This window comes from Anser cygnoides, chromosome 23, assembly GCF_040182565.1.
Source record: "Anser cygnoides isolate HZ-2024a breed goose chromosome 23, Taihu_goose_T2T_genome, whole genome shotgun sequence".
Lineage (NCBI taxonomy): Eukaryota > Metazoa > Chordata > Aves > Anseriformes > Anatidae > Anser > Anser cygnoides.
In genome coordinates, this window is record NC_089895.1 from 8,169,198 (window position 1) to 8,192,271 (window position 23,074).

The 23,074-nt window shown below is 48.9% G+C and overlaps 1 protein-coding gene across 7 annotated transcripts in view; it reads left to right on the forward strand.

Annotated features, from left to right (window-relative positions):
- The window catches only part of CAMTA1 (calmodulin binding transcription activator 1), a 376,339-nt gene that overhangs the window by 16,792 nt on the left and 336,473 nt on the right, over positions 1–23,074 (forward strand). For 6 of the 7 annotated variants that reach the window (XM_066982026.1, XM_066982030.1, XM_066982029.1 and 3 more), the window contains exon 3: positions 13,802–13,920. In XM_066982026.1, coding sequence (XP_066838127.1) covers positions 13,802–13,920 — 119 coding nt within the window. Of the gene's footprint in view, positions 1–1,066; positions 1,608–13,801; positions 13,921–23,074 lie in introns of those variants that run through there. The other variant, XM_066982027.1, reaches the window with a different exon arrangement.

Genomic DNA, 23,074 nt, shown 5'->3' on the forward strand with positions numbered 1-23,074 from the left:
GATCCAAGCAAGCCCTCCAGCAGGCTCCTGTTGGGAGCAGAGCGCCCCGCTATGGCTGCAGCGCTCCTGCTCTGCGGAGCAGCCTGGCAGAACCCTCGCTGCTGGGAAGCTCCCAGAGAAACAGAGATCGCCGCCGCCGTTCCTGAGATAGCTGTTAGTGCTATCGTGTTTTGTCGTGCTATAGTGTTTTGTCGGTAGTTTTAAAACTGGGGACAGACTGCCGGGGGGCGTGCGCTCCCCTCCCAGCAGCTTCGAGAACAGCGGTAGCCGGGCAGGCGGTGCGAGCAGGGCAGGCGGAGAGGTGCGGGTGGGCAGCGGCGCTACCACGCGCTGACCGCAAACGCTGCGCAGCCCCTGAAACTCTGAGCCTGGGCCGTCCGGGGGCGGTTCGCCTGCTCCGCAAACGCCTCAGCTTTCAGCTTCCGATTTAAAAGTTAAAAATCCCTCGTTTCGGTCACGGGGACGCGCTGGGTCAAGCCTCGGCCCCTCGGTGCGTTCGGCCGGGCCGGGCTGCGGGCACGGCGGGGCCGGTGCTGCTCGTTCGGGTCGGCCCCGCTCCGCCTTCAGGACGCGGCACGGTCCGCAGCTCTCGGCCCGGCGCTGGGCCGCGCCCCCGGGGCTAGGCCGTGCCCTGCAGCGCCCCGCGAGGCCCGGCAGCGGCCGCGCTCTCCGGTGCGGCGGGCCGCCGGCCTGCCCTGCGGGGGGCCGCGAGGGCGGAGGAGCCGAGGGGAGCCCGGCCCCGCTGAGCCGGGGGACGGGGGCGGCGGCGGCGCTGCCTCGCCAGCGGCACGGCGCGGCCCGCGCTGCTGCGGGAGGACGGGGCGGCCGCTCCCCTGCTCCTGCCCCGGCCCCCGCCCGCCCGCCCGGTGCCGGCCCGGGCAGGGGCCGCGGCCCCCGGCTGGGCTCGGGGGCACCTCCCGCGGGCGGGGCGGGGCGGGGCTGGGCGGGGATTGGCGGAGCCGCCGCCCGCCGCGCCAATCCGCGCCTTTGTTTGGGGTTGCGGGGCGCGGGGGGGCGGCGCCCCCGGGCCGCCCGCAGCCAATGGGCGGCGCCGGGGCCGCGGGGCCCTCCGCCGCCCGGCTCGCGCCCCATTGGCCCCGCGCGCCGCCACTCCGGCGGCGGCCGCTGCTCGTTGGCCGCCGGCGCCCGCGGGGCCGTGCGTCAGCCGCCGGGCCCCGCTCCCCGCGCGCCGCGGTTGGCTCCCGCGGCCGTCGCTCGCGCGGGGCCGCTCCGCGAGTGGCCGCCGCGGCCGTCAGTCACGCGCCGCGCCCCGCCCCCCTCGTTCCGCCGGCGCGGCCGGCGAGTGGCTGCGGCGCGTGTCACTGAGGCGCTGCCGCGCGCCCATTGGCGGGCCGCGCCGTCGCTCGCGCCCGGCCCCTCCGCCCGCCCGCCCCCCGGCCGCCGCCATTGGCCGCCGCGGCTGTCAGCGCGCCGGCTCCCCCAATGGGCGGCGCGGGCTGGGCGCCGTGCGCGCGGGGGGCCCGGCCCGGCGGCGGCGGCGGCAGCGGCGGCGGGAGGAGGCGGCGCGCGCCTGGGTCCCGGCGGCGAGGAGGCGGAGGAGGATGTGGCGCGCGGAGGGGAAATGGCTGCCGAGAACAAGCCGGAAGGTGAGAGCGCCGCCGGGCCGCCCCCCGCTCGCCGCCCGGCCCGCCCGCCCGCCGCCGGGCCTCCCGCGCCGCCCCCCGCCGCGGCCCCCGCCGCGCAGCCACGGCTCGGGCGGCAGCGGGCGCCCCCGCGGGGCCGGGCGGCGGCGGGCGGCCATGTGCGGCGGGCTGGGCAGGCCGCGTGGCGGCCGGGCCGAGCCGGGCCGGGCCGGGCCGGGCCGGGCACGCCTCCCGCCGCCCGCCGGCACGTGCCCGCCGCCGCCAACATGGAGGCTGCCGCGGCCCGGCCGGCGCGGGGCGGGCGGCGCAGGGCGCGGCGCTCCGGGCCGCCGCCGCCGCTCGGGGTCGCGTCGCGTCGGGCCGGGCCGGGCCGGGCCGGGCCTGGCCGCCTCCGGTGTGCGCCGTGCCCGCCGCCTGCCCCCCCCCCCCCCCCCCGCCTTCTTCCTTCCCGCCGGCCGCGCACGTGCCCCGCGGGCGCGCGCCGGTCACGAGCTGGGCGCCTCCGCCGTGGTCCCCTCGCGCCCAGGGCCTCCGCGGCCGGGCAGGGCCGGGCTGGGCTCGGCCCCCGAGGGGCGGCCCCGCAGGCCCCGGCGCGGCCGGCGGCGGCGCGCCGAGGTGAGCGGGGGCCGTGGCGGCGGGCACGGCTCTCCCGGCCCAGCCCGAGCCTGCCCCGGCCCGGCGGGGCCGCCCCGAGCCGCCGCGGGAGCCGCAGCGCCCAACTCGGGCCGAAAGTTGGCGGCGGCGCGGAGCGGGGCCGGGGCCGGGGCAGGCGCTCGGCGCTGCCGCCCGCGAGGGGGTAGCGCTGCTCCGCCGGTGCCGGGCCGCGGCGCTCGGGGGCAGGCGGCGGGGCCCGGCGGGCGGCACGGGGGTGCCGGGCCCCGGGGGCGCGGGCGGCGGCGGGGCCGCTTCCCCGGGGCTGCGCCTCCTTCCCCCCGTTTTTTTTTTAACCCGAGGCAGGACCGCCCCGGCCGGGCCCCGTGGCCACCCGCAGACCTCCTGCCGCTGCCCTGGGGGGGCTCCCGGGGCTGCCCCGGGCCCGCGGGCCGGGTCCCGCTGCACGGCGCTGGGCGCCCGGCCCCCTCAGCCCCCGGGCCGTCAGGAGGCGGGCGAGCGCCGGCCGTGCCGGTACCGCGGTGACTCCGCCGCCCGTGGCCGACGCGGGGCTGTTGTCACCCGCTGGAGCAAGCGTTTATTTGCCTGCTTCTCACCCGTCTGCGCTTTTTACCAGGAATCCCCTTCTCAGGATAGGAGTTATGGCTCCGCCTCTTTCTATGAATTTTCACTCAAAGTATTTTTGGGATTTCCTTTTTTGGTCTGCTTCTTCTAATGGAGGAGCTGTGGATCGCATGCCGTGACCGCCTTGGGTTTGGTTTTTGCATGTACTCTGTCCAGCACGATGAAACTTCAGTGCTCTACAGAAATGCAGGTTTTAAATGGTAGTGGTGGTTATGAGCATGTTGTCAGCTTCATCTTTTATTAATCTTCTTGGTGCTTCCAAATTCATTAGTTCTATCTTTCCTGTGGTCTGGAGAACCCTGGGCTTCATTCTTTCCTCATTTACGTTGAGAAAAATGATTAACTCCGCTGAAGTAGTGAAATGCCAACTGGATAAATCTGGTGGAAAAGAGAAACGGATCAGTTTCTATCTTAACTTCGTAGTTAAAACTGAAATTTTAGTTGTCACCAAAAGCACACCCAGGTTTGATTTCTTTTCATTTTGGGCTTTCTGTGCTAATGCACAATGACTTTTCCTATGTAAAGCACAGCTGTTGTATATTCAGTCATATGCAGATGAAGCCATGGCTTTGGAGTCGTGCAGATGAGCACTCCTTGACTTGAAAGGTAATTTGACCTTTACGCTTGTTATTTAATGCAACTTTTATTGTGTTCCTTAGGGATAACTAATTTTTGGTACTCTGCTGAAGTTTTTTTGTTTCTTGAAGCATTGGGACCTCATTTGCTCCTCTAACGCAGTGCTGTGTGCGAGCTGCTGGCAAAGGGACCCTTATGGGCAGCATTTAAACGTGCCAAGGCTGCTGTTGTGGCCAGGCGTTTGACTTAGCTAACTAACAGCTGGGTCCCTTCTCTGGACCTGCGTAGGACACAGGAGCGAGGAGCCTTCCGCAGGCCAGCTCCCCAGCAGCGCCCGCTTTCCCTGTCGTACGCGCAGAGCAGAGCTCCCTAGCGTGACCCAGTTCCGTGGTGTGTCGGGGCACGAGCCGTTCGTCCCTTGGACTGAAACTGCCTGCCAGAACGTTAAATGGGAAGGGTGTTAAAGCGGGGGTCAAGACAAGTGCTTCAGCAGTAATACTGATGCTTGAGGAGAGGGATGCAATTTGCTTTATGTTTTTTTTTTTTAATATTCTAAACAAAAAGCTTGCAGGTTAGTTGTATGGAATAACCCTGCTTTTGTTTGCGGAGCAATCTGTTTCGATCCGGCCACCGTGGTACAGTAAAAACGAGCCTTGTGGACTGCGACAGCCTGTTCTGCAGACCTTGTCGGTCTTTGAGTTTCCCTGTCACGCTCCAGTCAGCAACTCTGGTGTAGGGCTGGCAGCAGAAAAACCTCTGTAGGTGCGAGTTCGCAGGGAGCCTGTGACCTCCGCGCCTAACACCAGAGGGGTCTCCACGTCTTGGGGGGCTCGCGTGGGTTCCTGCTTTGGTCTCCTTGGGCAGGCCAGCATCGGCCCCAGTGGCTGAAAGCTCCTCGTGCTCCTCGCGGCAGTGGTTTTGTGGCTTCTGCAGTTCTCGTTGTGTTCCGTGTCTCTGAACTTAAATGGGAACATGAACCGAGCCTGGGAGATGCCCTCTCAGCGGGTGTGGCGGGCTCTGGACTCGGGGCAAGTGGTCCTCTTCAAAAAAAGCGGGGGGCAGAAAAAGTTTGAATTGAGAAGAACCCAAAGAGAGAGAGAACCTGCTTTTAAATTTCTGTTTATTCTAATCAACCAATATCTGAAACTATTAACTTCAAGATAAAATAGAATCGTGCCCTTGTGCTCAAATTGTGCATCTGGCTCAGGAGCTGTCCCTTTTATTTGTTATGCCTGCTAAGTTTGTAGACGATTGTTGAATTTCCTGTCTGTTACTTCAGGCTGGGTCGATAAACGGGTAAGTCGTTAGGTGGAATTTCTCCCAGTGATTCCCATGTGAGCTGGAAGAACTAAAAAGGTGTTTCCACAAGAATGCCTGCAATGGTCCCAGGATGATTTGAGTTTTGACGTGCTTGAGTGAATGTGCACGTAAAGGATGAAGAAGCAGTATGGGCGTTGGGTCTGCGCTGATAGTTTTGGTCGGGATACTTGAGACGCGGGATCTAAATCGTCATTTTCTCTGGTGATTTGGCGTTTCTGCCTGGTTTTTGCTGTGGAGCGATTTCTTGGGGTGTTAGCGTGTCTGTGCAAAATCCCGCCCTCTTGGTGCCTGTCTGGCCCATCACTTACTTGGAGCTGACTGCCAACACGTGTGTTAAACCGGGGCTCTTCCCTTGACCGCCTCGTTTGGGGAGGAGGAAGGCAGCACTGCGGTGGGTGAATTTTGTGCCCTTGTGCAGAACTTTGTGCCCGTGTCTGAAATTGCCGTGGTCAACCACGGGTAATTATCGCTCCACTTGCTAGCTGCGATTGGCACCAGACTGAAGATTATAAAATTAAACATCTATTTTCCTGTGGAAGTTTTGTTGTGTTGCTCTCGTTACTTATTTAGTTTCTAATATCGTGGAGCACGAGGTTTTAGGGCATTAGCTGTGGAATTAGCTGGATCTGCCATTTTGCCGTAGCTTGCCTGGGGAAGTTCCCACCTTCCACAAACCTGTGTTTTTTTCTCCAAGCATATGGGGGGAGTAAATGGGGATTTTGGCAGCTGTTCAGGTTTCCTTATTGATACGAACAATAAGGAATTAAGCCTCAGATATTATTGAGTACTTAACTGTTTGGGAAACGTACCTTTTGAAAACAAAGCATTCTCGGTTTTGTTGTCAGACAGCGATTATTTACTTCCCTCTGTGGAAGCGTTGCATAACGTTTTTCCTTAAACGAGTCTTGGCTCACCATAAACGTGATGGATTGTGGATTTTGTGCCTCACTGGCCATGCTGCTGTCTTTCTCGGTCAGGTTTGACTGTCGCGGTGAAGAAGCAGAGTTTGACTCTCAGGTTAGTGCGCTCTTTTATCTCAGAATTTTTGCCGAATTTCAGCCGTTTAAATTTTACCAGCATTTCTGTTGTCAAAGGCCTTTTACTGAAGTCGTAAACCCATACAGAGGGTCTGGGAACCGGCAGCGTGGTTTCAGAAAGCTGCCTTCATTTTATGAAGCAGCAGGAGCTGTGTGCGTGTTTGAGGCCTTTTTTTTTTTTTTTTTGAGCAATAGTGGCATTGTAACTGTTCTATGTGCAAGATTTTTGACGTGAAGTGCGGGTCTTGTGTAAAGCTGGAGTTTTTTAATACTAGTCTACAGCTCTCATTTCAGCGGTTTTCCCAAACATTTTTACTCCAAGTTTCTGGAGGGGGGTTATTTGCATGGTGTTTTCTGACTACTGCCGTGGGAAGGTTTCTTACAGATGTTGTAACTTAGAATTAATTCGCTGTATCAGGAAACAGTGGAAGTGCTATGTAAAAGTAAGGTTTAATCAAATGTTTTCAGAACTTACCAAGACTGGGCACTAACTTTACTGATATTTTTAAAAGCTTCTTCTCAAACTTGCAGTCTTTTCAAGAGCTGCTTGGAAGGGTGTGCGTTACTGAAGGAGCAGATGAAGAAGGAAGGGGGAAGAGCTATCCCGATTCTCTGCCCAGGCAGCCTTCAGAAAGAGGGAGCTGGAATGTGACCTTCCTTTTTTAGTGTCCCTTCTGTCTCTGCTTCAATAAACCAAGTATATCTGCAGGGAAAAAAACTTCCACGGAGTGAAATGAGGCTAGTGGAGTGCGTTGTGGAAGGCAGCGCCTCGTTAATTAAAATGCGGTGCTTCCAGCAGCTTCTTGTGTTTTTGGTGTTTCCCGGCTTCCCTCTTCCACACCTTGCTGAGATGTTTTCTCCCGCTTTTTTTCCCCTCGCTTTGTCTCGTCTTCATCTTCTGTAGCTTGCTGAACCCCTTTGGCCCTGTGTTGTATTTAACCTGTTCTAAATCCTGCTGGGGTTAAAAGGCAGGAATGCCTGGAGGTGCTGGCTTCTCTAGTAACCCCTCCTTTCGGGGCAGTGCTGAAGGTTCCCACTTCCCCGGGGAGCACGGGGTGCGCAGAGGAGCAGTCCCTGCCCTGGGCGAGCAGGAGCTAAGTGGCAGCACTGGGGTGCTCCCGTCACTGCCGGCCACGGAGAGCTCGGCGTCCTCCTGCTCTTGTCACACTGTCAGACCGAAGGGTTTTGTTTTTTTCCTGCCAGCTCTCCAGATACCTTTTCAAACCCGAAGACTGAAACTGTTCATAGTTAAAATAAATAATTTAAAAAAATGCATGAATGGTGCTGCCATAGTGTGTAGAGTCAGAGTAGCTCTGCTGCTGTGAAAGTGGAGTCACAGATGGGTTTTTATAGAAATAGAATTGCAAAATTTGAAAAGGATAAATGACAAAATGTTAATTACTGTGAAACCAGAAGCCAGCTCTGATGCAGTATTATAGTTGATTGAAGGTGGAGGGTTTTGCAATTTTTTTTTCAATTTTACCATCTCTCCTTTATTGTCTTATCTGTAGAAGTCAGTGTAGTAACAGTTTGCTACAGCAAAAGTAATTAATTTCACTAACTGTAGCCGATAATTTGGGACTCATGGAAAATTTGTGGTAACATTCAGAAAGTTTGTAGCATTAAAAAACTAAAAATTGGTGGTTTGTTTTTGCTAGGCTTGATTAAAAACACCCATTTCTTCATTGTTTCATTGCAGTTGAATCTGATGTAATCTTAGTGAAGACCAGGGAACGAAGGAATCGATGACAGGTCTCAAACAAACGAGTTATTGGCTGCAGCAAGTGTTGGTCTGTTTGTTCTGTTGTACTTGTCATGTTTAAAAGCAACACTCTGAAAGTCATGCATAAACATGTTTGTGAAATGCAGGAAAAAAATAAAGTAGATGCACCATTTCTACACTCCTAAAGTTTGTTTTCAAAATAAAGGTACGTCTGGGTTTAACCAAATTCTCCCTTGTCTTGTTTAGCAGGGGGATTTACCCCCTGCCCATGTGGCTGACATGGGAGGAAAAAAGGTGGAGCTTGTGGAAAGGAGGTAGCCGTTTCTGTTGGTTCAGGGAGACGCGCTTCTGAGCGCAATAGCAAAGCTGAGCTTGGTGATAAATGTACAGCCTAAGAAATAAATAGCTAATTGTGTAAGCCAGACCTCCTCGATCAGAGCGGAGGCTTTCATTAAGGATTGTGCCATCAACTCTTCCCCAAAACGCACCATTTGCAGTTTTATATAACTATGTTGTTTAAATTGAATTCAGCTATAAAGCATCAAGGAACTTTGCTATGTGAAAAGGATAAAATGACTTACAAAGCGTACATTGTTGTGGGGAGAACCAGAGCTACAATATGCAGCGGCGGGTTTTTAGCTGTAGTTGTATTTCTTACAGTTTTAGAATGGTTCACGGAGCTTGTCATAGCATCGAAGTATTTATCAAAAATATTCCAAGGAACTGGGTTAGATCCAATAACTTACTAGAGAAAAATTATTTCATTGTTCGTCCTTGACACTCTACCGTTTGTGTTATTTCTTCCTAACCCTTTCTGGTTTTCCTCGTTGTGCCTGGTTTTCCCCGCAGGAAGCAGCTGGAGCTGGACACGCGCTGCTGTGCGCGCGTTCCCCTTCTCTTGCTCCTCTTCCACTGGTTGTGCCCTTCCTGCCACCCTCCCCTCAGCCCCCAGGCCTCCTCCGAGCCCGCCTGTCCTCGGCGAGGGCAGCGTGACGGAGGCGATCCAGCGGCCGCGCGTCCCTTTGCTTGGCGAGCGCCGGGGCCAAGCGCTGGAGCCCCGCGGAGCCCTGCCTCGCCGCGGCACCGGAGGGCTGGACTTGGTTGGATCGTCTTGACGGACAGTTAGAAATCTGGTTTTGTTGCCAAGAGATCTGCAAATGTAATCGTCCAAATATTTCTAGAAAACAGACCAAAAGCTGTTGATTTTGACTATATTGCTGCTTGTTTACTGATTGAAACTGCCAGGAGCAAAGTTCAACTATTCCATGCAGTATGCCCGTCCCGCAGATACTTGACTGGGGACGATTCTTCAGATTTCATTCTGCCAGACTGAATTTATTGGTTTTGGCTGTGTCCAGAAGTCAGCAAGTAAAAGAATATAGACTGAATGTGGGACCCGAAGGGGACTTTAAACGTCCACCCACACCCTGGGACCCAGCGGATATCAGTGTCAACCAACACGTGGGATAGGAGCATGCAAAATAATTACATTAATTTCTTTCGAACAAATACAGATATTTCAACTCTTATTCTTGTCTTTTTCTTCCCATATCATCTTTTGAAAAGCGAGTGAAAACTCAAAAGCTGTTGGAAGAACAGTGGTTTTTGGGTTTTGCTTGTTTTGTTTTCCGCAAAGGGGAGGAGCTTCAGAAAAGCCACTAGGATGAGAAATGCAGCTTGGGAGGAAGGACAGCGGAGTTCAGACTTGGCTTCAGGCCTTGGTACAGTCGCGTCTGAACTTTCTTACATAAGGCTCGCGTTCGTTATTTTCCTTGTGAGGAGGAGCTGCTTGGGTTCGTACTGCGTTTAGTCGAGGACTGGATGACTTCAAGTAGCCTGTGTTTGCTGTGCTTGTGTGGGTACCAGTTCTGAACACTGTTCACTTGGTTCTGCTGCTTAAGAAGCTGTAAGCAGCTAAATGGCATATTCTTACTCATGTTCGTATTGTTCTCATTCTCCTGATGGCCTCCCATTCCATTTATGCAGCTGATGCTGACACTGTAGTTTTAACTGTTTGTTTTACACAAAAACACCTGTTGGTAACGCTTGGATACCTTTTACCTCTTCTGTGAGGTAGTCTAGCAAATGGCTAACGCTGAAGTTATTACTTCATAAAAATGAGTTTATAAAACTTCTGTTTGTGATTTTATGAGCTTATTCTTTATATTTATATCCTGAATAGAACTGTCTGCAAATCAGCATTTGATCAACACCCATTCAGACATTTCTGTATTCCCCAATTATAAGTTATATTGATAAACTGTGGTAGTTAAATGGTTTAGAGATCTAAATTCACCTTCTGGATCACAGAAAATTTAAGAACCAGTTAAAAAAGAAAAGGGGGGGGATGTTTGGAGAGCAGGGGTGGAACAGAGGCTCGCTGTGATTTGCTGTTGTGCACTTTAAAGTTTTATGGCCCATGTTGCATCCCCTGGGAGGATAAAGTGCAAGGAGCATGAACAAACCCATAAAATTACGAAGGGTTTATGTGGTATAATTAATATGGAACTTTCTATGAACTTTGTAATAGTTGTACTTTCTTAATTTCACATGATTTTTGTCTCACTAATGAGTAATCCTGAAGACTGCTAATGGAACTTAAATTTTGGATTTTCATACTGAATTACGACGAGATACGTTACACTGAAATAAGGCAGCCTACATAGCTTCCTTATTGTAATTTTCCAAATCAGCTGTGCATGCCTTGGGAGGCATTTTTGAGCTGTGGCCAGCTTTACACTAAAAAAAAAATCATGTCGATAGAGCTTTACTGGCAAATCCTTCTTGTGCAAGTGCAGCTTTGCTTGCAAAAGCACTTTTTATTGACACTGGGTGGGTTTGCAGATCACTATGTCGTAAGTCACATCCATAGCAAAAATCATACTAGGGTGAAAGTTCAAGTACAAATCTGGCTTGCATTTCCACAGGAAAATCAAATAAGCATTGTGAAATCGTAAATTCCTTTTTTTTTTTTTTTAAACTACAGAGGAAAATTGAGTCCTTAGTAAATGTACGCTATTCCCTCTGGGATCTAATGGTTGCTCTGTAATTCAGATGTGGATAGGGTTGATTCATATTCCTCCAGCTTCATCCTAAGACTACATGGTAGCTGGGTGGCTACATCAGGCTGACTAGAAATGCTGGATTTGCTTCAAACCCGAGGATGGTTACTTCTTTTTTCTTTTGCTCCACCTCCCTAAAAATTGACATGTTTTAGTTGAAAGGATTGCGTTTGTGAGGAACAAGAGTAGCAAGGTGATGTTTGGAAGAATTTGAACTCTGAAAAGTCAGTGTTGGCGATCTGCGGGTGCAAAACGCTTTCTGAAGAAGGAAGCTGAATCAGTGGAGGGGAGCTCCGGTTGGTGACCAAGTCTGCCAACACCAGTGGGTGCAGCTGGGGGAAAATTCTTGTCTTTTGTGCCAAGCTTTGCTGTTTTATCTGCGTAGACTATCCTCCATTTGGAAATAGAAGCACTTCCAAGTAGTACATCTCCATATTCAAAGTCCAAGAAATAAAATTGTAGTAGATAAGCGCAGAAGAACCATTTTCAGGTTTAGGATTGTCACGAATGATTCCACTGGATGGAAAGGCAACCGACTTCTAAAGCAAGTGTGCGAGCATCATTTGGGGTGATGCACTTTCTCGTTCAATCTTCATAGCTAGTTGGTCAGTTCCATCATTTTTCAAGGTCAGACCTGTTTTGGAGGTGATCGAATTTAGCATTCACTGCGCGTTATGGAATTGTGTGCGTTTCTGACCGTGCTGCTGGACGATTCCCTAGCAGAAAGGCAGACCCCCCCCCCCGTGTTAGACCCCCTAACATCAGGGAAGGTGACAGTTGTTTTCAGTGTTGGGCCTTTTTTTTTTTGAAATGTCATTATTAAATGCAGAAAGGGGGAGTGTACGCAAGATACAGTCACAGTACAGGGTGATGAAAAGTACCTTCCATTGCTGTAGTAATACAAAGGTACGGGCTACTAACGATGTGAGTTGGAAGGTTTAAAGTTAGCAAGTTCTGGTAACTTACATCAAAACCTTTTTAAGGGATCTATCCATAGGCACTTTCTGGATTATTAATGCCGATAACTGATGACAGTGGGAGAAAGTAAAATGAGCTGAATAATTGTAGGTCTGCCAGCCTTGCAGAATGAACGAATGATGTAGGACTTGCCTGATATGGAGGTAAGGGGAAGTTACGCAGTTAATGACAATTAAAATGTGCCTGTGGAAAATAAGCTGATGAGATGCAACTGGGGGTGTCGTTTGACTGATAAAAGCAATAACGTGTGATGTAAAATACTTTGCCTTCTTAATGAATTGAATGTAGTGCAATGCAATATTTTGAATGAGAAATGAAAACGATATGAAATTAATATAGGGAATGTTAAGCAGGTACCAGCTAAACTGGATGGCAGACCTGGATACAAGTGCGACCTGCTGGGGGATCGCCGTGCTGGTGGGGCCCCGCCAGCTTCTGTTCTTGGCCCCACGTGAGCTGGTGTGCTCGTAGCCCCACGGGTCGCCAGGTGCGTGGACCCTTGGCGGGCAGCGGGACGCGATGGCGTGACAGGCACGTGCGCAGGACATCGGGAGAAAGTCACGGCCGCAAAGCCCTGTTGAGTGATGTGCGTGACACCGGAGGCAGGGCTGCGAGGAGCCGGCAGAGGAAGCGTGCTGTGGTGGAGCCGTGGTCGGCTCCTGTCCAGCCGCTGCTCTGCTCAGGCACGGCCCTGCCGGCCCTCGGTGTCTGCCCACGGCCTCGCCTGGTGCCGTGGCGCCGTGAGACGGCGTGCCCGGTGCTGCCTGACCCTCCCGCGTGCCGCCGGCCATCCCCGTGCGGCTGGGCTAACGCAGCGGCACAGCGAAGTTCCCACCAGCTCACCGAACGTGCTTGCTCTTAAATTACAGAACAGCTCGCGTTTATCCTGCACATCGCTGCTTATCTTGTAAACTCATCTGCTGTGCTTGCACGAGTAGTTGATTTAACAGCATGTATATTGTTGAACTCGACACATCCAGGACTATAATCAAGCTTTAAAAATACTAGGGATGTTTAGCGACTGGTTTGTGTTCTTAGTCTGCTTTCTAACGTGATTGCAGCACAGATTCGCTTTTGTTTGCTACAGGTCACAGCAAATTTCAATGTTGTACGTAATTACACAGGAGTTTTATCATGAAACTGGCATCTGCTCAATGGCATGAAATGATGAGGTGTTAAAGGAAAAAGTTAATATTCCAAATGTGAAATTACTATGAGTTAATTTTGTAGGGTGAAATCTGGCCGAGGAAGTCTGTGTGTAAGAGGTTCTGGGCAGTGGTGCGCAAGAAGCGTGAGAATAGCAGAGGAAAGCGAGGGAGGCTTTAGAAGAACTGATAAAACCTTTGTGTAGTAGCTTGTACAGCTTGGATGTCTTGTCCTGCTGTTGTGTTTCCCTTTTCAGCAGGGACTGATTTAGTTCATAAACACACCTCGTTTATGTATGTCCTGATTCTCCAGGTGCTGCTTGAAGTATGGTAAAGAAACATAATGATGTTGGTGCTTCTGGGACTTCTGCCAGGCTGTTGTTGGGGCTTTGGGTTTTTTGGGGGTCTCTTTATTTTTAAGGGACATCAGTGCACCTTCCGTCTATCTTTAGCACCAAAAAAGAATGATTTTGTATTCTTCAGTATTTCTGCTATTGAGATGCCTGAGTGTAGTGAGGCAGGAAGATTTCCATCTTTCTGCCTCACTCGTATTGAGGAACTACATTCACTTTCTGAGCTGTCATGGAAAGAAAAGTAACTTGTTTTCAAACAGGGTACAGTGCATTATAGAGTTTTAAATGAACTAATAGACCTTCAGTTGCATTTCTGCTGCAGCTTGACAAAATTATAGCAGGTACAAGAGCTCCGTGGTTATTTACTTGCAAATCCTGTCTAGTGTGAACTTCATTTACGGCTTTCCTGGCAGGTCATACTGCTGTGGTCACAGCTTCTATAATGTTTTGTTGTTATTGCTTGTAAAAAAAAGTTTCACGGAGGGAAATAATAAGCTAAAATAGTCACAGGTAAGCACACACACACGTGCTTGTGCACAAATCCATCACAGCTATTCCCTTCGCAACCATACAGAATTAAACAGTATTTTTATTTCTGAAATAAAGGTGGAATTTCAGCAGAAGGCTGTGTTCTTATTTGCAATGGCACATTACCTGCTATTTGACAAGTGAACTGCTAGATTTCCAAGTTGTGTTGTAACTAGGATCTGCTAACAGAAATCACCTCTTCTCTTTTGTATATATCATGTGTATTCTCCTCTTTCTAGATGATCATGGGAACAGCAATGGCAGTCATGTAAAAATCTTTTTACCGAAGAAGCTGCTTGAATGTCTACCAAAATGTTCAAGTTTACCGAAGGAGAGGCACCGCTGGAACACTAATGAGGTAGTTAAATCTGCTACTCTTAAACATACAAATTTTCTTGATGCTTATGTATTGTTTTTTTTGAGTACGTGCCCTGTTAGTTACAGAATATAAATTCAGTTGCTCTGAAACCTGTTGTTTAAATAATAGAATCATATCAAATGTTAAAAAAGAGCTTTAAACTAGACTTAAGGGCAAATGTGGAAGCTGACTAATGGTACAGTAGGAGTCTGTTGCTCATGTGTGTCACTTGTCTGAGTCAAATTTTGTATCGTCTTATTGACACATTTCAAAATTGTTTCAAATTTGATATTTTTGTAGTATTAAGCAATGTTACCTTGCTATTGAAAATGTATAAAGACTTCAAAAAAACCCCAACCAACCAAAAAAAAAAAAACAAAAAACAAAAAACCACCACCACCAAACAACCACAAAAACCCAAAACAGTGCATGTTCTTTCTTGCACAGCATTATTCCCTGAAATAACTAACCTAATTTTTGAGCAGTCCGGTTAAGGACAGAAGACACAGAGAATCAGACATTTTATACTGGAATCCAGTTACTCCAAATGCATTAGTTTGCTTATCTCCTGTTAGTCCATACATCACACATGTGTTCATTGATGTGAAATGAAACTTACATAAAATTCAGGTGTCTGGTGGTCCTAGGTAAAGTTGAGGAACAGTCCAAACTGTCTAAGGTCCCTTGCCATTATTCCTTCTGGGTAGCAAGGCTGGAAGCGTCAGGTGAGTCAGATGAGAGTTCAGCATTCTGGACAGGGGGGGAAAGGTAACGTTTCTGATAGTGCTTGCTAGCATATTCTAGTTGTGGGCTTGTCTCATGCCTTAATTCTAGATGGATTGTTTGCTAGTAATGGTAAATAATCAGCTGGTATGTTAAACAACAAACAAAAAACACTAGTGCTTTTCTGAATGTCAGGTTTGTCGCAGTCATCTCTCTTACCTCTGAGATCCGTCGCTGTTGTTACCACGCAGTGGGGACAAGGAACTGTTTCTGTGTGTGGTGTGTTGGTCGCAATTTCCCTATTGCGTTATTAGAAGGGGAGAGCTTTTATTGTGGACAGAGATTTTTGGCCTTGTTAGGGCAGAGCAAAAAAGCAGAATCTTACACCTAGATAAACTCCTGGAAAACTTGGGTTGTTTATATGGGAAGGGGTAACTTAGCTTAGAGAGTATGTTCCCTCCCCCACCTGGAAGTTTAAATCTGTTCGGTGCTACAAAACTTGAATTTTTCTTAGGGTATAATTGAATAATAATGCTGGACTGCATTTCAGAGTTGGTTCCTAAGGGAATGTATTTCTAATCTGACTACACAGGTGTTCTGAATGTGCTGGAGAAGGCACAAGTTATTACTTATTGAAGGAAAAAGCATGTTTTATAAAGTGGTACTTAAAGAATCTTTGTGTTAGTTTCAAAACCACCAGTGCTGCTTGCAAGGAGTCTCACCACCGGGCAGGTCTGTAGAATCCCAGACTGTCCCAGGGCGGGAGGGAGCCACAAGGATCATCTCGTCCAGCTCCTGGCTACACCCAGGACTGCCTGAAAATTAAAGCCTGCGTCTGAGAGCGTTGTGTTGAACTCCAGCAGGCAGTGCCTCAAGTACCTTACGGATGCCATGGTGCCGCGAGGTTGATGCCCTCCCTTGCTCGGGCTGGGACAAGGCAGTCCTGCCATGGGCTTCCCCAGGTGGGGCAGGGTGCTGGGGGCGTGGGAGGGGATGCGGCCGGGGCTGCGCCCATCTCCCACCCAGAGGCACCTGTCAGCAATGCTTTTTCTGCTGCTTTGTATGGAAATATTTCAAGAAAACCTAAGCGTGGCTTTTATCCGCAGTCGTGTGCCCTTAGAATGAAGTGCAAGCGTTTTCAGCCATCGGGCTGAGCCGGTCTGGAGGGTATGTGGTACACGTTAACCCGGCGGTAGGGCTCTGCCGAGGATTTTGTCGTCTGCAGATGAGATGCTGCAAACGCGCAGTGCAGAGGTCAAGGAGCAGCTGGGGTTTGCTCTTTCCTCTACCAGGGCATCACCATGGGAACACAGGCAAATAACTCTTTCTGATCACTTTCATCCGTAGACTGAGGATAATGGTCATACGTTGCTGTGGTTGGGTAATTAGGCTGGAGAAGCAATATCCTTTGAGAACTGGATAGGTTGTGGTCGACTTTACATTTACTAAAATAGTGTGGTGAGCAGCAAGGAGTGGAGCATTTAAAAATGCTTAGAACATGTTACTGAGATGTTTGCTTTCAGTCAGATTATGCAGTTTTAACTAAAATGTTTGATGGAAATATATTTCCATATCAAGATGTCATCTCTTCTTAAATCAAGTTTATGGTGTTTTTATATTTCACAGTGAAGGAAGTGTTCCTTCCAATTTAATTTTTTTTCCCAGTGACACAAAATCGTAAGTCTAGCCAAGCCATTTAATTATAGATTTACATTGTTGAGATGCCTGTGAAAGTGTGTGCGCTTTTATTTGTTTTGCTCTGGGGAAGACAGAAAGGGGATTTTCATATGGTTTCTCACATTAGGGCAAGTTAGTTAATTGCCAGAAAATTCTGCAGAGCTGTGTTTGTGAGGGTGCCCTGCTCTTGGGTTTTAGTTGCCATTCGTTCTGACCCGTTTCAGTATTTGTGTAATACAGCTGGCTCTGGTTCCAGGGGGCTGGTGGAGCAAGGGCTTTCCCCAGTGTGGCGCTTGCTGCAGTTGGCTGGGAGGAGCGGTGGCACCTCTGGGCTCCCCTGTCCTGTGCTCCCAGCCGGCGGTGACACCTCTGGGCTCCCCTGTCCTGTGCTCCCCAGGGGAAATCCTCCGAGGGCGCTCGCCTTGAGCCGGGGCTGCGGGAGGGGGCGCGGGGCGGGGCGGGAGCAGTGCTCCGGGGGGTTTCGGGGCGCCTGCCTTTGCCTGGCGCTCGCTGTCACTCTTCTCTCGAGCTGTCCCCTAACAGAGGAGGCAAAGGTCACCGGCTCATTAACTGGTAATCACTTCAGGCAGCGAGAAATGTTGTCTGCAGGAAATTCATCCTGCTGCTTCGTGTAGAACGGTCAGATTATCTAGGAATTGGGAGCTTCCCACACTGTTGTGCTATTTCAGTGACACAAATAGGTGCAGGGGCTGAAGGGTGTTGATGTAACCTTGTCTTTGTACGGTGCTTGCCAAAAACCTGATTGCAGTTTTGAGCAGAGATGCTTTTCATTAATGGAGTTGGCAACCGCAGTCATTAATCATCCTTGTAAACACTTAATGGCACAGTAAAAGAAAGACAAAAAAGTTAAACATCCAAAATGTAAAATATTACTTAGAGCTTCTGTTTCTGGCCACATTCTATGTTTACGTTCTCTGCAGGGAAAACCCCAGACTTGCCATGGTAGAAAAAAAAAGTAATACTTGTTAAATGGGCTTAGGCTCTTCTTGAGGGTCAAGCAAGAAATGCCATTTTTTGCTGATGGGGTATTTAACATCCTTTTTGTTATTCAGTTTAGTTTTTAGAAATTTCAGGCTTAGTTATTGCTTGATAATGTGCAACTAAGTGCAATTGCAAAACTTTTTGGATGTTATTTCATGTAGGAGTTCTTTAACTTGCTAAAAAAAAAAAAGGCAAATTTGGGACTGAGTATAGCCATTGTATTGTGGTGTTTTATGTGCTTCTGCACTGGAAGTGCTTACTGCAGCTGTATGTTTGCATGCATTTGTTTGAACTTTTTAGAGCAGCGTTCCAGTTTTCACCTAGAGAGTTTTATTTGTTGTTATCGTGGAAAGTCAACGTACAACACCGCATTAGTGAATTTCAGTTGCATGCTCATTTATGTCTCTGATTTAGTCTTGCATTTCTGCTTTGCTTGCAAGATAGTGACATTCTTCCTTTCCACTTGACATTGAGTTATTTCTCTTTTTTTTTTTTTCCTCAAAAGTGCAGAGAAGATTCAGAAGGTTTGGAGAATTGCCTGAGGGTTATAAGGGAACCAGACTGATACGGGAAGTGAGTCTTTGAGCATTTGGGCTAGCTATTAGGCTGGCACAGAGTAGGTGTAAGTGGTAGCGTTGTCTGCCACCTGCAACTCAAGTTCCCCTTAAGGCCCCCAGGAAACAGGGGTCAGGCAGCCAGTTACCTCTGTGGCTCTGTCGTCACGAGTTTGTTCATCCACATACTGCTCTGGGTAGTGACGGAGCAGCAGGGCCTATTTCTTGTTTCTTTTTATTTTTGTTTGTTTGTTTGTTAATGCTTTTAAGTGCATTTCAGAATTAACGTCTCTATATGAAAATGAGAAACACCTATTTGTTTTCGTGCGGCACTGGCCAGTATGATGGACTGTAGCACTTCACTACGTTAGCATACCAGTTCCTACCTTATTTATCGAAGGAGCTTAACGTGTTGCTAATTCATGAGTTTGAGAGCAGGCATATGGCATAAGTGGAACGGGAAGAAAATCTTGGATTACCTGCACCAGAATGAATGCAAAGTTTGATGTTTGAATGTAAACTTTGTAATAATGCATAGGGCTATTTTCATGAAGGCTTCATTGTCACTACTGGTAGAGCAAGGAAGGGATGCTTGGCATCCCGTCTGTGAGACGGCAACACTCGGGGATGCTTTCCCAAGATGGCAAAACTCGGAAAAAGCAACAGTGCTCATTACAACTTCGTGAGGACTGCAGAATTTTTCAGTATATTTTATTTAATGCTTCCCATTAAGCTCCAGTTAATTCAGATATGTTTTGCTTAAGTGCTGAGTTTCCTGAAACAACAGGCTGGCCGCTGGAAACGAGCGTTGCAGTTGTAGAGCAGCCAGCACTTACAAAGCTGGAATGCCTTCACTGTCTGCATCAGCCCTGTGATCTCTGAAGAGCAACAAGAATATTTAATTTTGACTAATTGCTTCTGCTGCCCACGTGATCACAGAGTATAACGTCCTGCCGTGATGTTATCAAGTGCTGTTATTAGGAACTTCCCTGCTCCCCGTTCTGCCCGACGGCTGCCCCGCGTCGCTCCGTGCGGAGCGATGTGGGCACGGAGGTCGGGTGAGCGGCTGGGGGCCGGGCAGGGCTCGGAGCCGAGAGCTTAGTGCTGGGCCGGCAGCTGAAACGAGTTCACTTCAGCTTTCGGGAGTAAACCAGGAAGTATCTGGGTGAGGACAAACTGCTTGCTGTGTGCTGGACCAGCCAGAGCATCCACGAGGCCCGAAGGCTGCGGTCACGCGTCCCTTGGCCGCGGGCGGCGTTAGGATGGCTCGCCTCTGCCCGATGAAATCCTCGCGCTACCGGCTGTTGGTAGAGCTCACCGTGCTTCCGAGTGTGCAGCCCCCCTCTTGGCTTAGGCGCAGAAATGTAAGAAAAAACACTTCATTTGAAGGAGAAAAAGCTCTGAACGTGAAATCGGAGGGAAATGCTTTTACACGCTCATTAGAGCAGAATTGGGCACAAGCTGTGTGTGTACCTGCCCGGCGCAGCCTAGCGCGTGGGGGCGGTTTTTCTCACTGTGTGTGTGGTTATGATTTGAGGCTGATCAGTGAAAGAGACGGAAATTTGTTTAACAGAAGCACTTCATTATGGGTTTATTTTGTGAAATTAATGAAATTCTGTGCTTTGCCTAATATACAAAGCAGGAAATCTGCTATTGGCTTTGCTTTTGCAGTTTCTCAGTCATGTTTACATAATTAGTAAGCGTTGTGTGCAGGCTCAGTGATTGAGCAGAACTGAAAGGTTATCGTTCTCAGGAATTTTAACAAAAGCCAAGTAATGCCTGTTACGCTCTTTGTGCTGTAGCAGAGAAAGATTCCTTGTCTTCCTCTTGGGAAAATCTGACTTTTTCCTTCCTTTTAGATGAATGTTAGGGCCAACGTTGGAATAGTCTAAGTCTTAAAAAAAAATGGCTGATGTTGCAGTGTTGTGCAGTTAATGTATTGGAGACCTGGGACCAAACTGAATCCTGTAAAGCATAGCAAATGGATGAAAACGTATTGTTTTGGATAATGTGTTGTCCTCCTCTTTTTATTCCAAGTCAGTCTGATTGAACGAATTAACTTTTTTACGTTTATTGGTAACTAAATAAAAAAATAAAACATAATTTAAACATACTCTAGCAATTGGTTTGTATTTAACATTCATGTGAGCATGTGTTTGTAGACAGGCTTTGCTGTGAATGCCTGCCTACTACTGTATGTAGAGATACAACTGCGTGGATTTGGTTTGTCCAGGAAGCGGTTTTACTGTTTCATATGCTACATGAATGGACAGAAAAGATCCGTGCTCATCTGAGGTAAAAGAATGAAACCTCCCAGCAAACCTTAAGTGACTATTTCAAATGGAAGGGACTTCGCTTTTCATTTATTTTTCATGGAAGCTTATTAGATTTTTTTAAATCTGGTTTCACTAAATTTCAGATAAAGTGAGTCATGCGTCAAAAGAGAATTGTGGACTTTGGATCACAAGTTCTGAGTGTGGCATATCCTACATCAGCAGCTGCTGATGGGCCCCGGAGAGGTTTAAGGAACAGTGCTGAAGACAGATGAGTAATTTTGCTGATTGAAAAATGAGTTTAGAAGGTGAAAACTAGAGTGATTTATATGAACAGAGTTGTAGCGTATTGGACCATTCATCTGGTTTTGCTTTTTTTTTGCATTGCTGTTGCAATGCTTGAAAAACATTCCTCTGAAGAAGCGTAATTCTGCAGCCTGATATAAAAAAGGGGTATAACATCTGAGATTGCAGTCGCTGTCTTCAAGAGCAAAGTTACAAGTAACAAATTTGGTTCCTTGGGTTATCGATGCCAGTGAAGGTGCTGTACTTGCGAGTTCCATGTTCTGAAACACCAGTACGACTTGTCTATACTATGTAAATTACTTTCTTAACGTGCTGCCTTTTGCCAAATACTGTTCTAGTTGGCTTCCAGGTAGCTTAGGTTTTAAAGGTCCGACTTTGGCCCCACGCAGCCTAGAGCCCCGGTGTAGACCAAGACCTGCTTCAGTTGGTGGGTCTGCCGTTGCGTTGCCTTTTGCTGTAGAGAAAGCGTTGGAAGCTGGCCTCCAGGCATAAGGGATCTCCTTTTAAAGACTATTTTGAGGGTGTCCCCTGTTGGCAAAGGAGCCTGAAACCATTTTAAGATTACTTTGCTTTAGAGCTATGGGGACAATCACGTCTGCTTAAGCTTCTTTCAAAAAATAAAAAATATGTATATATATACATAGGTAGGCTAGGTATAAACCTTCTAATACGAGGGTAGTGAAACTTGGGGAAGCTGCAGGGCAGAAGAGCAGCACGGCTGGGAAGCCAGCTGGTCCTCCGCTGCGCCTGGCTTGGGCGGGCTGGGCGCGGGGCAGGGCTGGGGAGCCTGCGGGCGCAGCGGGGTGCGGGGGCTGTCCCTCCTGGGACATGGTGCTGAAAAAGCATGCTGAGCCGGGGGAGAGATGCTGAGCCCTCCTGTGCTCAGAGCACCTGTAGATGATTAAAAACTGGTGCTGGGAGAAAGAGAAAAGCATCGGGAAGATAACCAAATACACAGCGCTTTGCCTTTTTGTGCCGAGGCATCAGAGCTAAGCTGTTTTGTCTCGTTCTTAGGACTGTTGTCCCGTTTGTGCTAGAGGTAAATTTTTTACATGGGTGCTGCTTAATGTCAGAACTGTGGTTTTCTGTGGCTTTCAGCCTCCTGGTTTGGATTATCTTTTATCTAATAAGGCTGTAAGAATTAATGAAAGCTTTCTTTGCGTTTATAACAGGTCCCTTGACTCTTTCGTGTGATTAATTTGATGCTCAGTATGAAGGTAATGTCCTGTTACAGGCTTTGTTTACATCAGTTGTATTTAACTTGGCACCTTCTGTACCCAGCTGTTGCTATTTCATGTAATCCGTAGGCATTCAGTGTTTGAGATCTCCCCTGCTATGAAGGACAGCTGAAACTTGCCAACTAGGTCAAGATATTTGAGGTTATGGGAAGCAGAGTGGCAGAAGCACAAAGCAAATGATGACATAAACTTTGTTTCTGTGAAATAAAAACGAAAACATGCAACAAAAGTGCCTTTTGTCCAGACACTGAAAACTGACCAGTGAAGTATAGCTATTTATTTTCTCCACTGTAAGGAGTTTCCTTATTATAGGATTTCGGTCTGTCACTCAGCCTGGCATTCTTAAAAGCTTGGGCTCCTCAGTGTAGTTATTGCCAGATAAAAGTGAAAAAATAATCATTCTTTTGATGACGGGAGCTAACCTATAAAGGATGAATCCAGCACAGAAATCTCAAAAAAGCAAAGAATTGTTTCAGTCCCCAACTAGAAATTCATACAAATGCAAAGCTGATTAGCCGTCATGGCTGGATTTAAATTTGCACATCAAGTTCTGGGTTCTCTGTTTTTTTTTTTGTTGTTTTTGTTTGTTTCTTTGTGTCTTTGTTTTTCCCCTGGAGATGATTCCCAGCAGAGGGAGTAGTACAGGAGAGTAGAGCTTGCAGTCAAAGGACAGGTTTCTGTATGAGGAGCTGCGGCACCACTGCCACAGGCTTGTCATCGATCCCAGATGGTTTTGGCTGTTCTCCGTTGTATGGGTGGCATTTGGATTCAGCAATTCTAACTGTTAGGTGTGTATGGCTGCTGTCTATATTGCCACATGGCTTATATGCTTCCCTAGCTAGCGGGTATAGGGGTTTTAAGCCCCTCCTTAGTTTAGTAATACATATGTGGTAGTTTATGCAAAAATCAGTTGATCGATCATTTGAAGATCCTGCACACCATGCAAAAAAATAGCAAAGGGTAGAGCACCTTGTATGTCCCACATGGAAAACATCCCGTGCTCTAAGATAAGTGATAGCGAAGTCCTGGGACCGGATCAGTGAGTGTTCATTTGAACTGCATGCTCTGCCTCTCAGGAGTATGCAGCGGGTGTAGTTCGCAAAGTCCCCTGAACTCTCCTGCTAAAGCCAGGTTGTGTGCGCTGTGGTTTTTTTATGCCACGTTAATTTAAAATGACTAAGAAGTGCTGTGTAACTGAGTTTCGTAATGTGGATGGGTTTTGGCAGCAGTTTCTTGTACTAAAATACTCCAAGAAGTCAGTGACCAACTGAATGAATGCCCTGGTTCTCCCTTCCTTTGAATGCCGCCTTCTTTCAAATTGTCATATCACCAAACTTAAACACGTATGTGGTGGTCTCGTGTCTTCTTAGCCTTTACGTGA